We start from the raw sequence: 18,616 nt of genomic DNA, 5'->3' as shown, positions 1-18,616 counted from the left end.
TAGTTCTAATAAACCTGACTGCTATAGACATTTTGCATGTTAAAGTTGGTTTTGAAATCTTTTCCCACTAAACGCATCTTTTGTCTTTTTCTTAGATCTGTTGCTTTATAAAATACGGATGGGTACAGGGATCACTAAAGTGGAAATGATTTTACACTTTTTATTATGTCCCTTTACCTAATACTAGTGTTTGTGCATTTTTCAAAAGAGCTTATCACAAGCAGCATAAAAACCAACATAGATACTGTACATCATTCTTTTTTGTTTTCGGGTCATTTTTATGCAGAAACAGAGTGAAACAGGAAGTTTCCCAAAAGACTGTAATTCTGGAAGAATTTAATTCCTTATTGCTACTTTGGGAAAAACAGAATTATATCTTGAATATGTAGAAAGTTATCAAGAATATTTTCTGCTATCAGAAATCCACATGTTCTTTTAGGAGATACTTATCATCCAGTTGACCATGATAGATAAAAAGCATATTAGGTCCGTAAGATGCATCTTTGACAGGATATTGCAGAAAATTTCAATGTAGGTAATTTAGAATCCTCTATTTTCTGGGTAGGACTGCAGATTATTAAAGAGAATTGTTATAAATTTGATTACCAAGTCTGCTATTTGGCAATCATGCCTTTAAAAAAATATGTCCTTTTTTATATCATATAGGGAGTATCCAAGACAGCTACACCAGCTGCTACTCCACCATCTGCATGTTCTATAGCCTTTGTTCTCAACAGATGGCCCACATGCTTGTTCATCACAAGAGTTTGACCATGTCTGCAAGGGGAAAAAAAAAGTATATATAAGATTGCTCAACCATTTATCTGTAATCCTGTTAGAGTTCCATTAAGCAAAGCTGCTTGATTCTAAGCAGATCATTTATGTATGTACACTTGCTCAACAATTCTGCAATGGCAAGCCAAAACACCTTACTCTTATAATATCACTGAAAATATTTCTGTTGTAAGCAATGGAAGAATTTGTTTATTTAAAGTATACGGCTGCCCATATTATGGCACACAACTGTGGAAAACTAACAAATGATTAAAAACACAAAGTTATTTGTTTAAAATTTTTTTTAAAAGCAGGCGTCCACACCATCATCTACATCATTGATCTATGCATCCTCTTGACTCCAACTTTATTATCTCAACACCTGGGGGAAAAGCCAGTTCTGGAGTTTTAGAGCATGGGACTGTTGTAATCCATCAGAAATCTACTTAAGAATCAGTATAGCTTAACAGGTAATGCTCAAGCACAGAGTATCCAGAAATGTGCTTGGAAATAGCAGGAAGATTATCAGGAGGTGGCAGATAGGATTACTTTGTTCTAAAATTGATTTATTTTACATTCCCTTATTATGTGGTTTCATTAAACATAGCAAGGCGGTATATTAAATCGACTAGTTGTGCTGAGGATTGAACAGATATTCCTATATGTACATGATAAATTTAATGCAACATGTAGTGATTTCTAGCACCTAATTCATCTTTATGGTCAGTAAGTTGAATTGGATCACTAGTCTATTTAGCTTGGTACTGTCTACTGTGAAGAAGTCTTGAGGCTCTAGCACACGGATATCAAACTCGATCGTGTCACAAGAAGTATTGTGACATATCACAATATTTTTTGCCTTTGCGGAGCCGGGGTGGGCATGGCCCGTGCATGATGCATCTGGCCCATGGGCTGCCAGTTTGACACCCCTGCTCTAGCATAATACTTTAAGCCATAGCTTCAGATGCCAAGAACTGAAACATGTGACTATTTGCATACAAAGTATGCTTTACCACCAAATATTTTATTAAAATGCTAAATTAAATTTCAGTTCAATATATATAAAGTTGAGTACTTGCCACATGATTCAGAGTGCCATACATTATCAATAAATAATCCACAATCCATACATATATATAAGAATAATATAATGAATAAATAATTTTAAAAAGTATAAAAACATAAGGATATAAAGTACCAGGAAAAATTCAACTAACAGAAACATGCTACTTCTTGATCCATGACTGGGAAAGGACCAGCCGTTTAATATCTTTCAAAGACAGGCAGTCTGGGCCAATGAATCTCAAGGGGCTACTGTTCCATCCTCACAAAAGGATATAGTCTAAAATGATAGGACCGGAACACACCAACTCCGTAGGATGTTACAGATGAGCAGAAATAATTCAAGATCGGCAATTCCACTAATAACCTGGCCCATAGCCATGAAGGGTTTTACAGGTAAGAATCAGTACCTTCAATTGAAAGTGGAAGCTCACTGCTAAACAGCAATGATAATGATAATTAAGGGTAGCCCCATGAAATGCACATGGTAATAATCCATCTGAGATGCCCGAGATATGAGTTGTCATAAGCAGGGCCTCTTGATCCAGCAGCAGATGCAACTGACACACAAGGTGGAACTGTGCATAGGGCCTCTGGTCATAGCTGCTACCTGCCCTTCAAGCAGGAGCTATAAGATAGAAGGACCCATATGATGTACTATTTCTACCTGAAGAAATGTAACTCTGTCTTGGAAATCTCTGGATCCAGGGAGTACTACAGTCACTAGGTCTGTTTCCCCCCTTCCAAGTCCCTATGGCTTTCACACAACAGTATCACAAAAAGGCTTGCGGTGGAAATATACAACTGAGTGTCATCAACATCTGATAACACTGCTGGTATATGACCTCACCAGCAGTCTGGAAAGTGGGAAGTGGGAAGAGAACTGAGCCTTAAGATATTCCACAAAGCAAGGACCTTGGGCTAGATCTTTCTTTCATTAATGCTAACTGAACACCAGAGGAAGGACGAGTACCACCTCAATACCATGCCTCCCATTCCCAAACCCCTGAGTCGGTTCAGAAGGGTATTTTATCAAATGTCAGCGAGAGTTCAATATGATGGATGGACCAATCCCATTCTGGTTCTGTCACAAGTCATCACCAAATGTGACAAATGTTGCGTTCATACCATTTTCAGGTAGGAAAGGAAACTCAACTGAAAGAGATCCAGATAATTATGCCTCAGCCAGAACCCTTTGAAACTGTAGCCTGACCATGTTCTCAACATGGAGACAGGCCAGAAACTGTCTGACAGAATTGAATCCAGCAATGAGAAGAGGGTGACAGATGTGACACCTACTGATGTGCAGGTAGGCCCATCCCCTCTCAAGAAAGAATTCGCCATTGCTTGGACCCAATCTCATGTTACCTCCTGGGAGGCCTTAAATGAAACAGGAGGGGCATCAATTTAAAATACAGGTGCATGCACTCACAGCACCCAGGAGCTGCCCATTTCTTCAGGGCCAATAGGAACTTCCCAGATAACCATTATTCCTTATGCACTTAATGTACAGATTTTATCCAAAGTGTTAGCAATTTTTTTTTTAAAAAAACCAGACAAACAGGAATGTAAAATTTTGGTATCTCACCTGATATAGACTCCAAAGATTCCCAATTCAGACACACATTCTGATATTTTCAGTGGACAATGAGCCCTCAATAAGTAATTTAGTGTTGGGAGAGGCTTTATCTTATCCATGAGAATATAAGAAGTCCTCTCAGAACTGTCCTTAATTTTCTCCAGAACTTGCTTGAGCTCATCTCCATAGAGATTATTCCCTGGCAATGTAATAGAAGTTAATATTAGACAAAACAAAGGTGTTAATTTGTATGTTATCCCATCCAGCAATATCAAACATGAAAGACAAGTTGAAAGGATAAATAAAATGAAACAGTCTCCTGTAATTAGCAATGTTTTACATGAATAGATTTGCATTTCTCCCCCAAAACTGTACAACATACCATGTATATGTGTGATCTGATAAAGAGCATTTTTGTAGGATTTGTAGAAGGTAACTTCATAGTGGAATGCCTCTTTATTGCTTAGTTAATGCTAGATTTTCTGCAGTTTAATAGATGATATTAAGTATTTCTATAGTATTTTAGACTGTAGATAAGAAATGTTTATGAAATAACTAAATTCTTCCAGCATAGCAGAATTATCTTTTGGTTAAACTATCAGCAAGCAACGTTTTCATCCTTTAGAAGCTTTTAGAATCAGCAAGTCAGAGATAATTGTGACTGTGAAGAATTTCAAAAAAATAAAAATTGATAAATTACTCAATATTTTCTACTTAATATTAGCCCTATTCAGGAGTTTAATTAACTGAAATTGTATAAATAAACTGTAACTTTAAAACAAACTATAAATAAACTGTATTTTAACAGTTAACAGGCAGTTGACACTCTTACCCTTGCTATTAGTTTGCTAAGAGATGTGAATATAATGAACATTTCTGCACACAGTGGGGAATGTATATCATCTCAAACTCTTTTGGAATTACAAACGGCATAAACATTGCTACATATTTAGTTGTATATATGAAGGCTCTGCAGATATTTGCATTATATGCACACTGAGTACAAATCAGGTTCTATCGCAAACATGGTATAAATGAAGTTCATATGTTTATATAACTTTTAAGCAGAATGCCTAAATAGCTCTACTGTTCTGCTATTGTAGAATTTATGTGTCTGAAGGTGATTGTTTCAGACTTTTCTTATTTGCAATGAAGATACCACAGAGTTTTGAAAATATTAGATTCTGGAGCTGAAATTCTGATTCTGAACATATTTAAACACTACTGTATAACTCTTAGAGATCTGATGGTATTCACTAACGCTAAGTGGTTTTAGAACCAAATAATTATGTTTATACATATACCATGTTCAGATAGGAAACCCAACTGAAAGGGATCCAGATAATTATGCCTCAGCCAAAACCTTTGAAACTGTAGCCTGATCATGTTCTCAACAAGGAGACAGGCCAGAAACTGTCTGACAGAGTTGAATCCAGCAATGAGACTTAGAAGATGGTGACAGACGTGACTCCTTCTGAAGTGCAGGTAGGCCCATCCCCTCTCAAAGAAGAATTCTCCACAATATAATATATTATTATGATTAAAAAAATAAATTATTAGAACTTTCATTATACAAGCCCAGAGAATAATTACCTCCTCCTTCCCGTTGTGGTTTTAACACGAATCGATCTGGATCAGCAATAGCAATGGCAACCATTTTATCACCCTCTTCATCCTTGAGGAAAAGAAGACTGTTGCAATGTAATCATACCAAATGCATAACCTTAAACTTTAATATTTCAGTACATATTAAACATACATAAGAGCCTTAGACAAAAATTAAAATTCATAATGTACCAAAAGATTTTATTAAAGGTATACACTTTATATGTATTATTGCTACTGTGCTCTTCAATTTTATACTGCATTATAGTACTGCATATATTAAATGTATATTTCACACAACACATTACTACTTACCAGTTCCAAGGAGTAGAGACCTGTGAACGTTGCTCTCAACCGGGCCACTGCTTCTGGTTCATTTGGCAAGAATCTTTCCAGGACTCCTGGTTGGCTGAGCTCCTGCTGAACTTTTTTAGTTCCAACAAGTTGTGTAGCTATATCAGGACATTTAACTGCTCTGGACTTTTCCAGTAATAACCGTGCCTCCCAGTTCTTAAAACAAAAGATAATTTCATTACAGATGCTTTTGTAACATGGAATATTTAACACATTGTACAACTGTTGTATATCATACAGCTGAAGAAACTTATATCTTATATGTTCCTTGTATCTGCATCTTCTGCAATAAACTAACAAAAGCTTACTCCATGAAAACTGCAGGGCAAAAGAAAAATTAGCATATCTCTAGAGAATCTTTTAGTATAAAAACTGATAAAATTATGTATATATCACTAATGTTTAATCAGGTAAGAAGAAACACAGATAATCCTCTGAGTACCTAAATATTAGCAAAAGATACACACAAAAATACCTCTTTATCCCTTGGAACAGCCAGCCTGCATTTGACATGTCAGTCAAAAGTACTACTACTATTAAACTTACAAAGTAATTCCTCCCAGTCTTCCAAATGAAATAATTTCAGAACTTTGTCATTGTTTTCTAAATAATTTAGAAAGGAAGTCATATAAGCATCTTAGCGATGATCAATTTAAATTAATTCAGAGAAGGACAGCCAACTATCATAGAAAGAATGGAATAATTTTCAGTGAATTTATTTCACAAATCATGGACCAAACTCTTAGCATAATTGTGTACATTTTAAATGTATACTGTATAAGACTTCTGCATTATTTCTGTTTAATTATGATATGATTTAGATTGCTGTAGTTCACCCTGAAATATGTGGTAATTGTCTAAATGGTCCTTAAATTAAATTATATATTTTATGCCTAGCTGTTAAAGATCATTATGGTACTAACCTGTTCATTATAACTTCTTGGCATATAGCCTTCCCTGTAGTATACCACTGCTACTTCCTGCCCATCTCTGAAACAGAGCAAATATGTAAGCACTTTTCTTCCTTTTTAAGTCCTCCATTTCTAAACAATTCTCTCCCTCTCTCTCCCACACACACACACAAACAGTGCAACACATTCTATTAATGCAAAGTAGATTTCTATTAATTTTGAATGCTTTGATTACATTTTCAAAAATATTATATCCACTTACTGAAATACTGTAAAACCAGCATTATCAAACAGATCATTCTATCACAGATCTGCTGATAAATAATAACTGATTTCCAATCTTTCAGTGAATTACGACAAAACTAGCTGTGTTAAGGACTGAAACTGCTTTAATAGCAACCAGGACATCATTCACCTAAATTCTTGAATGAACTCTATTTTCATCAGTACTAATGTAGTCATTCATTAGCAACTTATTAAAAGAGTTATTTCACATATCCAGTTAAAAACAAAATTTTATTTATATTCTGGTGATCATGTGAACATTTCCAAACCACCTGCTACTATTTTTTTTTAACAAATGCAACCAAATATTTTGTAGTGCTCAAACACTATAGGTGATATTGGTAGATATATGAAAATTAAGCTTACATATGAGCTATCTTTGTCCTAATCTTGGCTGACAGAGTTACTGCTCTTTGCCAACTGCGAAAACTTCTTTCCATGTTGAGGAAAGATCTTTGGAAGGTGAGACATTGCAAAGAAATCTGGCCTTTTGATGCTATGGAAAATGTTAGTTAAAAAGAGGCTAATACGTTGTGGCAGAAGTATTGCCTTGATTCAGCAAAGCTTTTCTAAAATGACATTAGAGGCTGGATGTAGACAAGAATGTTTTCCATCTAAGATAATTAATATATTGTATTACCACTAGTGTTTAACAAAATTCAGCAGCAGACTTATGGACACTACTTACATATACAATTTCTTTTCACTTTCCAAAGAGGCTTTTTCAAACACATCTTTAAAACTTTTTCGGATCACCTTGATATTCCTTAGGGTGCAAGAAAGACAAGAATTGCAATTTTAAATAGAAATCAAGTGTTTTCAAGTAAAAAAGGGCTTCCATTTTATGTGGAACTAATGCAGAATTTCTTGCTAAAAATGCAGCAGCCAAAGGGATGGCAAATCTCTGGGTTAGATAATTTTCATCCAGGAGTTCTATGAAAAATCAAATATAAAATAGCTGACCTAACAAAAATATTTAATACAGTTGAATGATCAATTTCTCTCTCAGGAAAAGTAACTAAACTAGTATCAGTCTTTAAATATGTATGATCCTTTTTAATAACATTTTATTTAATAATACTTAGGGGAACATTATTATTAAATATAAAAAAATTAAGGATACCAAAAGACAAGCTTGCTGATGAAGAATCAGAACAAGTTCTGTAAGTCTGACCCCATTTATCTTTTAGAATTAATGGGACATAGGGGGAACATCAAAGAGAAGAACTGGTGTTATGAGGAGGGACAGAGTGCTGGTATAGTTATTAATATGCTTCATTTGATAACATATAGATATGCCTATTATTGGGTTAAGTTTCATTTGGCCTGCATTAATGAGATAGCTTTTCCTTGGAGTTTACAATCTTTTTACTTACTTGGAAAAAATTTCACATAGGATCAGGATGAACTTGGTTGGGGAAATGATAGCTTGGCAATTGTAGCAGTGTGGGTTGACTTTGACATATTGATCATAACACTAGTTGACAATGTGCTCTCTTAAGATGAAGAACATATGTTTTTCTCTTAAACTTCAGATGACTAATATTTTCTGTAGTAGACATCCAATGTTAACTGGACTACTATAAAAATGATGTTTTGGTTAAGTCCTGAGCCACAGCTGCTGAGGAGGATGTTCTGAGGCCATGTGGTAGCACTGAGTGTCCCAAGGGCTATGTTCAGTTACTATGGACTATATTGGATTGTGGAGTTCCTGGTAGCTGAGAAGCATCATACAATGTCATCTCTCCATTAATAAAATCTATGTGTTGTATGTACTAGCACCACAGAGCATACATTTTTTGTAGTTTTGAAACATAAATTTTTTTAAAAAGCTTTGTACAGAAAAACCAAATGGCATAGTTAGCAGAATTCAAGCTGGAAAATAAAATTGTTCTTTGCAATGAAGTGAGAATCTTCTGGGATAGAAAAGAGTTAAAATTCTGGGACTGCATATCAAAATCAAGGAAAAAGATAATAGCAAACAATGTTTAACTGTTTTACAAGAAAATTAATGGTCTTGGTCATACTTTTATTACTATTACTTTGGGCAGCAGAGAGCTGCTACATATAAGACAGTTAAGTTATTAAAATTAACATGCCTAAGATTTTGGAAGAGATAGATATTCATTGTTTTCCTTTTTATTAATTTCTCAGCCTTGTTTTAATAGTTTTAAAATTTGAAGATTTATCTTCAAAATATATGTTAAGAACCAAATATTAATGATGTAAGCTTTCAGGGAATTAATTTAATAGCAGAGATATGCTTGAAGTATTCACATATGAAATATCCCACTTCAAGCGCAAAAAACATTCCCATGTCAAATGTTAAACAGCCGCGTCAAGTACAAAACAGGACTGCCTGGAATATTTAAAAAAGTGTATCTAGATCAAAAACAGAAATTCTGTTTCAAACTCAAAACACTTATTTCAAATTTGAAACATTCAGCTTAAGGTATTTTGCCCAGCACTATTGAATAGTATGCTGATCCTAATTATATGAGACTGTTACCTTATCCATAGTTCATTTTCTATACAGCGTTGGTCAAAAATATTTCTCTGAGCCTCTTCAACCAGAAACATCACCACTGCTCTGAAATAAAAATACATTATGGAGAAATTGCATTAATTAAAGTGTTCTAATTTTGAAATACATTATTTAGTGTTTGTTACATGTTGTGTAGCATCCAGAAATAGAGATTGACAATCTGCAAGAATACAAAGGCAAAATGTACTTCTACAAATCAGTACTACGTTCTTAGGAGCAATGCAATTTTTATGTTCTTAAAAAAAAGTAACTATAGCAAAACAGTTGTATTAAAGCTAAGCTAGACGTAATACATTATTATTGCATTATTGTACATTATATAAAGAATTATATAATGTGTCCTATCCTCCCAGTATTATCAGTCTCATATTTCTTCTAGTCTTCAACCCTTTAAAATTGTTTTGGCCAACCATAAAAAGGAATCTACAAAAATAATTTTCACTTTATGCACATGTATACATAATCTCAATCTTTATGCAATCCTCTAGGGCAGTGGTTCTCAACCTTTTTAATGTCGCGACCCCCAACCGGTCGTAAGTCGAGGACTACTCAACTGGTGCAGCACCGTTTGCAGAATGGGACTTTTGGCGGGCTCAGCAGGGCAGAGACAACCTGGACAATTCCTATTAGCTTTTGAAAGCCAATAGAATTAGACTCTATTCAAGAGAGTCTATTCTATTGGCTTTCAAAAGCCAATAGAATAAAAGGGAGTAGCACAGCTAAGGAAAATGGGGGAAAAATGGCAGACTGCGTTGTTTGGCGACCCCCATGAAATGGTCGTTCGACCCCAAATGAGGTCCCGACCCACAGGTTGAGAACCACTGCTCTAGGGTGTTTGGGATGATCTCCTATTTGTCTCTTTGCTTACAATATGGTTGTCAATCCTTCACATACAGTATAATAAATACTGTATTGCCTCACTCTACTTCCTACTTATTTCCACTGATTTTTTTTGAAGCTCCAGTCATAGTCTTCTGTTATTGTTGCCACTATTCTGCTTGCTACCTTTAGATCTTATTGCCTTCAATCAAGTTTTCAAAGATCACTACTACTACCATTCATGGATTATTGAAATGCATTTTAAATGGGACTATCCTTGAAGACTACAAAGAGGCTGCAGCTGGTCCAAAATATGGCAAAGTCAGCAGTAATTAGTATGCTATGATACGCCCAAAGCAGTTGACATTTACTGCTTTGCAAACTGCACTGGTTACTAGATGGTTTCCAGGGGCTTCCAGGTTCAATTCAAGATTGCAACTTATAAAGTCTTTCATGACATAGGGCCAGGTTATTTGAGGAGTTGCCAATTCCTCCAATTGTTTCTGCCCATCTGGTGAGATTAGGCAGAGTGGGTGTGCTTTATGACCCTTCAATTAAACCTAGGAAGCATGCCTTCTCTGTCACAGGGCATCCGTTATTCATAAAAATAACATGCACAGATACGCAGGTATTTTATAGGCTGCTTATCTTACCTATCTGAGCCGTAGAGTTCCCAAGCTCTTGCAATGCCCATTGCAATTCCTTTGGATGGATTATTGGAAAGCAATTTTGAGGCTTCCTTTGATTTCCCCAAAACATTCATCACATGCCTATGATTGGGATACATAAATACAGAAGTCATAAAAGATTGAGGATACACAACTGCCAGGACAAAGCTATTAGAGATAAAAGATCTAAACACTTTCTGAAACATACACTCGAAAAATCCTTCATGAGTAATGCAAAATTAAAGCAAACATGGAAAGATTATCATTGCCATATATTTTGTGGTCAAAGCATCAATTTATTCAAGGGTGCTATTAATAAATGTTATTATAAAATACATTCTGAATTTGGCAACAGGTTTAATCAAGGAGAAAACCACAACCCATCAAAACAGCAAGGCAAGCTACAGTATATAAACAGAAAACAAACTCCTCATTCACTCACAGTGATTTTATCTAGTTGGATAATGAAACATTTGCAAACACAAAACCAACTTCAGAGAGCACTAAGGACACCGTAGTTCAAGCCTGAGCTACTTATACACCATTGTATCGAAACTGTCTGTCTTTTATAACTGCACCTTACAAGTGCAGCAACAATAATTCAAGGCAAAAGTCAGATGAAGAATTTGAAGAAACTCAGCTTTATTTTTAATAAAGCAAGCATAAAGAATCAATTTATGATATTGTTAGAAGGATTCAGAATTTTATGCTGATGCCTTTACAGTTGTAGTGGGAATATTCCAAGAGAAAGGACTTCTCCCAAGGTGCTTGATACTGGATGAGCAATGAGCTCACAAGTAGGTTGCATAGATGAGAAGGTGGCAGCTTTGAATTCAAGTTTTTATTTATTTATTAAATGTATATACCACCCATCTCTGTCAAATGACTCTGGGTGGCTCACAATATCAAAAAGCAAGTACAAAACATTAAAATATTAAACATTTAAATACACAGATTAAATTAAAAACAGATTCAATGGGCTGGGTGTGTATGTGTGGGATCTTCCCAGTCCACTAACCACCTCCAGCATGAAACATCCCCTTTGGAGCTCCAGGCCAAATGTCAGAGCCAGGTTTTGAGACTCTTTCAGAAGGCCAAAAAAATGGGAGTGGATCTCATCATGAGGGGCATGATGTTCCAGAGAATAGATATAAGTAGCTTAAATCCTCAGATGGACCTTTACTAAGGCATTTCAACTATCCTTTTCTCATACACTTCTGCTCTATCTGAGCCAGCCAAAATTTAGTGATACATGATATTTTTAAGTAGCCTTAAAATAAGAGTTGAAAACTTGCTGGATGAAATCACAAAAGGTGAAGGGCAAATCTTCAGCATTTTACATAGTTTCCTGCCATCCCTATTACAGTATACAAATAGCCCTGAACAAATATTCACAAGCAAGCAAAGGGCAGAATTCCAGTGAATTTTGATACACAGTAAAAGAACCCAGGTTTACCAGCAACCTTACCGATGTACTGTAGTGGTTCGAGATGTGAGGCCTCCAAAGCTTGCAGCAATGGTGTTTATTTCTACTTGTTTTAGAGCTGCAGAATCATCTGCACCATAGTCAAACATGTAATCAGAGCGATTGATTCCTAAAACCACTGACTAAGTAAGACAGAAACAGAAGTAAGACAGTAAGAGAAACTTGCCACTATATCAGAAGCTATAGCGGTGAGAATATTTCAAAAGATTTATTTTGCATTATTATTCATCGAATATCAGTTTGTTAACTAAGCACTTAACCATAAGATAACCCACATGACAGCTGGTCTGGGACTAGCTTCATGTTTCCATAGGGACTGACTACCAAGGGACGTTTTAAAGGAGAATTTTTCTATTGTTAATAGGGTAAAGGTTTAGGGTTAGATGTCCATGGGATTGGTTGATATAAATGGTTACACTACCTTGTAGAACACATTACAGTAGCCCACATGGGAGCTGACTAGTGCACGAGCAACTGTGAGCAGAACAATGGAGTCACAGAGATTCCCCAAATTTTAGATCACTTTGCCACTACTTTGACAGGAAAACCGGATTGAATGTGTGACCGCTGTCTTGCATCAGTTCTGAATAACTTGGGATAGTCCAAGCCTGTCATGGATGCCATGAACTTCTGAGTCACATCAGACCCCCTCCTAAGAAATGCAGATTGAAATCACCAGAACAATAAGCAATTTAGTATTTGCTGAAGTCTTAGTCTCTGATTCAGCATGATATGAGAGTTAGTTTTAGTGTAAGTAACTAGGGTAAATGGTAGTTTTAGAATTATATAGGATAACCTGTTTCAATAACTTAGTGGTTCAGATGATCTTCAGTTAATAATCACTTGTTCAGTGATCAAACTTATGATAGTGCTGAGCAAATGTTACTTGTGATAGGTCCTTGAAGTTCTAGCCATCGCAGCACCCCTGTAGTCACTTGCCTGCATTTTGTAACCTTCACTGCTGGCTTCTCACAAGCAATGTCATTGGAGAAGTTAGTAGGAAATCAGAAAGTTAAAATCTTATGAGGTACTCATTTAACTATCTGTGATTCACTTAATGGTAATTGGGAACAGTCAGAACTGCAATCACTACATGGTGTAGTCATGTGAGGTCATGTTTTATGACTGTGTAACTTTGCAGCAGGAGTTACTATTGTTAAGCAAGGACTAGCTGCCCTCTGTTACGATAGGGATTGCCTGACAAGATAACTTTTAGGGTACTTTTCCCTATAGTTAGGGTTAGGTTTCCTTTTGCTTTACGCTTACATTTAATGTGAAGGTTACTTTTTGTGTGAATGTTTTCCATTAGTAAAAGCATTACAGTTATGTTTTAGGAACTGCTTACTATTAAAATTTTAGGTTAAAAATTAATATTGGTGGGGGTATGAGAAATTAGGGTAAAAGTTAGGGATTTTTGACATGTTGGATTCATTTTCATGTGAGGATTAGCTTTAGGTTGATTTATCAAACTCATGTCAGAAGCTCTGAGGCACGTCCGGGTGGAAAGGATTAGCTGGTGACATCATAGTTGCCTGGGCGGCACTCAGTTGGGGGCTTCTTTCATGTACCCAGCAGGAGCTGGAGTGAAGGTTGGGAGCTCACCCTGTCCTATGGCAGCACTTGGATCTTGAACGGGGGCTTGTTAACCTCCAACCCAGCATTCTAACCGCATGAAACACCGTGTTCCTGACTGATTTATGCAAATGATAATGTTAGGTTTATGTTACATGAGGACCACCTGTCAAGGTAACTGGTAGGGCAAAAAAAATTGCCAGTAGGCTGAAGTTAGGATTAGGTTTCCTTGAGGTCCAAGATTGTATTTAATAGGTGGCTAGAACATTCATTTATTCCTCATATTTATGTAACTGCGCATTTCACAATAAACTGTGGGTGACGTTGGGGTGAGTCTTTATTATTATTGATATTTTTAAGTTTAATGCTATAAGGATTATGTGTTTGAAATAAATCAGTAGCTTTAGCAGCTTTTATGAAATACCTGAGCAATTCCTTCATCCAAAACCTGCTTGTAAATTTTAAACAGTTGAGCTGTAAAGTCATCCACTTTAATGATACTAGGAAGAAGTAGAAAACAAGATCATATGTAGAATTCAGACTTACTGTAAAAATACAAGGATCATCTTGATCTAAAACCATTTTTAAAAAGACACAAAGTTCCCTAGAATTTTTCACAAGTAGGGCAGAGAAGTCCAAATATTAGACCAAATATTTTAGAGTGATGTTTATTCCTCCATAGCATTTTCTATTTGTGGAACAAAGTTGCTCGTTATATAAAAATAGGTTAGCAGGAAAAGATCTTGAATGAACCTATATATTTTTTTAAAAATATACCATTTTAGGAAAATACTTATTACTAGGAAGATTTTTTTTTTCATTATTTTCCTCAGTTTACTGTATGCTGTTATTTCTTTTAAAAATCCAGTTCTTCATATTTCTGATGCTATTTGGACCTCCAGCAGCAATTTATGTGCAAAAAATCCGCTCAAAATGTATACATTAATTTTCAACATACACATAATGCCTGGGAGTTCACATTATGTTTTTCCAACTGTCATGTAACCACTAGAATCACAAGATCATTCAGATGAAAAAGTATAGCAGTCTTGGAACCTATAATATATATACTGCTTAAACATGACAGAACATGAAGTGTGATGCTTGTTGATATTTATTTACTTAGAAATAAATTTATAACATGTTTCCTTAATTTTACAATCATTTCCAAACAATTAGACAAAAATCACTTGAATAAAATAGACACAGAGAGGACGCTGATGTGAACAGTGAGGAAGAATGTATGAATGTTCCTTCTACATTCCGCTAAATCAATTTTAATACAAGTTGTCCCACAATTGAGTTGCTAAGCAACATAGTTATTAAGTGAAACATCATGTGACTGTGCCTGACTTATGAGATCAGTTCCACTATAGTTGTTAAGCAATTCATCCGTGATCATTAAAAATGACATCATGTGATAATGACTTACAACTTCTGCTAGCTTCTCCACTGATTTTGCTTGTCAGAAGTTGGCTGTGAAGCTTGTAAATGGTAAACATGGGCCAGTTTAAAAGCACCTGAATCACAATCACATGACCACAGGGTGCTACAACAGTTATAAATTCAAGGACCAGATGTAAAGCTGCTTTTTCAACACTTGTAAATTTGAACAGTCACTATACAGAGAATTTGTTAACCGAGGACTACCCATCCAGCAACTATGAAAAATGCAACTGAAATAGTTTTTTCCCCTTAATATACAATAGGCAGATATACCTGGCAAGAGTGCACTCTAGGAATTCTGCATCCTGGCTAACTTTATCCACTAGCAGGTTAAAGTCTTGCTGAATGGAATAGGCTTGTTCAAGCAGATCTTTTGGTACTGGAGATGGGAGCAATGTAAAAGGTGCATAATTCACAACCTGTTAAAACAAGTAAAAGCAATGGATATAGTGGCTCATTCCCTTTGAACAAGTAACCAAACGAGGCTCTTACAAGCTTTTAAAGCATACTGAAAGTATGTAGGAGAGGCAACTTAATAGCGTTACAGCAGAATTATATTGGCAGCATTATGTACTTTCAGAAGCAGAGCTTTAATGGAAACAAGTGTTCCATAAATGACATAGCTGCAAAGGAAAGGCAAATGGGAGCAAATAAAAAAAACAGGAGCTTTCCATGTATGTTTTGTCACTGTGACCTGCTTGCTCGCATTGGATCACTACATGCTGCCAGATTCATTAATGGTACCATACATGAAAAAAATACCACATGGAGACAAATTACTGTAAATGTTGCTTTACAGGCAGAAAATTGTCAGCTATATTCATTGACCATTATATGATGGAATTTCTCTACCCATTTAGATATGCAAGTATATAAAATGATAGTGGAAAATGAGCAGTACATATAACAAATATAAAATAGTTATGGTTTTCAATCAACCAATCTAGGAATAAAGGACATGTAACTAATAAAGTTGTAGGAAGTATATAGTTAAGTAACTACTGAGCAATAATATTGCTATACAATAACATAAGTACTTGTCTTAAGACCTGTCAAGAAGATATCTATGTGGTGCTACAAAGATTTTGCAACATAAATTCTAGTTTTGAACTTACGTCAGAAGCATTGGGGTCATCTTTGGTCCTCATTAGAACACCTTGAAGTAGTGCTACATCTATTGCGATTGGAGCCACATATTGAATGAGCTCCTCATTTTGCAAAATATCTTTCCAAAGCGTAGTCATTGCAAAGACTGAAAAAGAAAACAATAAAATTCTAAAAATGGTATTTTATACACACACACAAGATGATGTGCAGAGAAAAATAAGATTCCACATCCATTAAAAATATCATATTGCAATAAATTAAAAATTCAATATGAAATCATATAATATTAAGTTGTATAATACATTTAAAACAGTGTGGAAGCTTGATATTTAACCATCCAAATAATTAGCAAAAGGCAGATTGGAATATAATTAGATTTTAAAGATTGATTTAAAAATTTTCACAATGTGTTGGAAGGAATTTTTATAAGTTTGAGCCCCCACCAAGAAGTTGATCTTATTCACGGATAGATAATTTTGTAACTTAGTCCTAAAAAAACACTATCTGCCTAAAATATACCTGGGAGTACATCCCACAAAAAATATAGTGGTACTTTATATAGTAGCATTCAAAGTCTCTTAGTGAACTTCACACTTGACCAAAGACACGAGAATACATATCTAATTCTTAGATCCAAGATATAAGTTCACAAACAATTAAGAGCCTGATCTTTAAGTCTGATTATTTTTCTTGAAGTAAATATAAAAACAAATGAATTACAAAATTCATGGATAGCAAATAGCAATTTTCCTTCCAATTACACACAGGCACACATACACACACAGGGGAAACATTGTTTTACAGAAATATACTGAATGATTCCTAAATACATAGTTATGAAGCACCTCAAAATGAAATAGTATTGTAGATAAAATCAGATTTTCATGACCGCTGGAGAACAGAATGAGTGGAATACACTACTGTATCATTATATTCTGTCCATTCCCAGAACTTTCCTCTTTGTTGGTATAGATTTCACATAGTCATCAATTTATAATGCTGTCTTTTGTATCAATGTCTGTGTAACCTGTGTATGAGCTCCAAGAATACATTTTTTTATCATACTAGAAAAAAATGCACTGATTGAATATCTTTTTTATCAGAGGAATTCCCCAATTTCTGATTATTTTTAGTGTAATCTGGCAGTTATACCTCTGGACAAAGCAGTAATCTATTAACAATAATCATGACGTGTCTCTATGAGCCAAGAAGTACAATAATGAATCTCTAGAGATATGAATCTTGATAACTTATGTCAGAACAGCAATTATAATCTTTTAAAACATTATACAGAAATCCAGGCTAATGGAAAGTTTGTTCAAAGGAAGCTTCATGCTAAACAATGTAACCAAACACTGTAATAATGAGTTACTTTAGAAAGAATTTAAGCTATTTACTTGAACAAGTATAAACAACTTTGTTTTATTAGGTTCAGTAAAGTACCTATTGTGACTTGCAATATTATATATCTATGGCTGAAATCATGGAGGAAAAAAATCAATTATCTCTGAAACACACTAGTATTGTTTTAATATCAATTAAAATAAATGAAAGCAAACAAAGGAGTGGGGAAAAAAATCTCAACCGTCATACACAAAAAGCAAATGCTGAATCATCTATGATGGCCTGTCTCTAGTTAATAAATGTTTTTAATCACTCCTTCCCCCCCCCCACTTTCTGTAAACAACAGCATCTTTTAGAACAGATCTCCCACATTCGCAGTCCATAATCTGTGGAAGTGAAGTGCCTTCTTTTCCATCATAAAATTATTTGACAGTTCCGTTATAGCAGTTTTTAAAGAGACCACGTTTGCCTCTCAGGATTCACCTCAGCATCCCAGATATTGGCTAGCTTTGGTCCCGGTCCATTTCTGCTTCTCCAAGGCCCTCGGCAGCTGCTTAACTCTTTAGACCATTCCCACCCACTCCCAATCGAAAAGACAAAGGCTCCTCTGCGTCCTTCTGCCCTCAAGTCCCGCACCTCGCTTTTTGTCACCTGAGAAAGACTGTGGGTTAATGGGCACCACTGGGTCCTCCCATTTCTCCCTTCCAGTGGGCAAGGAAAGGCGTCGGACGCTACATTCTCGGCTCAGTGCACTGATGCTCATTAACACACCGGGACCTTTCCGCGGATTTAAATTTTTATGCAACCGCTGAAAAATAGAAGACATATATCCCGCCGCCCAGGCGCGCACCCACCCATCCACTCAGTACCTGAGACCACTCTGACGGGAATCCACAACTATGTCCGCTCAGATAACCCCTCACAGATTGGCTACTCTTTCAGCCTATCCACGAACACCAGTGTCCTTTGCACTGATTGACAGGAGTCTCGTATAATCATATCGGAAAAGTACGTACACACAAAAAGGCGAATGCCGAGGACAAAGGCGGAGCCTATGTA

The 18,616-nt window shown here is 35.6% G+C and overlaps 1 protein-coding gene across 4 annotated transcripts; it reads right to left on the bottom strand.

Moving 5' to 3' along the window:
- Positions 1 to 144: 144 nt before the first annotated feature.
- On the bottom strand, positions 145 to 18,550 carry GSS (glutathione synthetase). Of its 4 annotated transcripts, none has more exons than XM_039319070.1 (13): positions 18,427 to 18,550; positions 16,222 to 16,358; positions 15,380 to 15,525; positions 14,085 to 14,160; positions 12,071 to 12,210; positions 10,588 to 10,704; positions 9,080 to 9,160; positions 7,259 to 7,336; positions 6,298 to 6,364; positions 5,336 to 5,530; positions 5,009 to 5,090; positions 3,425 to 3,614; positions 145 to 777 (listed from the first exon to the last, which is right to left on the bottom strand). In XM_039319070.1, the coding sequence occupies exons 2-13, from the start codon at positions 16,348 to 16,350 to the stop codon at positions 654 to 656; spliced, it is 1,425 nt and encodes a 474-aa protein (XP_039175004.1). In that variant the 5' UTR covers positions 16,351 to 16,358; positions 18,427 to 18,550; the 3' UTR covers positions 145 to 653. The 4 variants fall into 4 exon arrangements, with proteins under 4 accessions (XP_039175004.1, XP_039175001.1, XP_039175003.1 ...); XM_039319067.1 differs by lacking the exon at positions 18,427 to 18,550 and adding an exon at positions 18,194 to 18,417; XM_039319069.1 differs by lacking the exon at positions 18,427 to 18,550 and adding an exon at positions 18,209 to 18,417.
- Between the last annotated feature and the right edge of the window lie 66 nt (positions 18,551 to 18,616).

The sequence above is a fragment of the Crotalus tigris genome, unplaced genomic scaffold (genome assembly GCF_016545835.1).
Source record: "Crotalus tigris isolate CLP2741 ecotype Arizona unplaced genomic scaffold, ASM1654583v1 scf7180000022411.5474196:2289641, whole genome shotgun sequence".
NCBI lineage: Eukaryota > Metazoa > Chordata > Lepidosauria > Squamata > Viperidae > Crotalus > Crotalus tigris.
Note: the sequence above shows the minus strand (reverse complement) of the source record. Positions and strands in the feature narration are given on the sequence as shown.

Coding starts and splice junctions, on each gene's coding strand:
- GSS (XM_039319067.1), bottom strand. CDS start 18,383: ATGTCTTCTATTTTTCAGCGGTTGCATAAAAATTTAAATCCGCGGAAA. Junction 15,526..16,221: donor ATGACCCCAATGCTTCTGAC/GTAAGTTCAAAA, acceptor TTGTTTTAACAG/GTTGTGAATTATGCACCTTT. Junction 14,161..15,379: donor CTAGAGTGCACTCTTGCCAG/GTATATCTGCCT, acceptor ACTTCTTCCTAG/TATCATTAAAGTGGATGACT.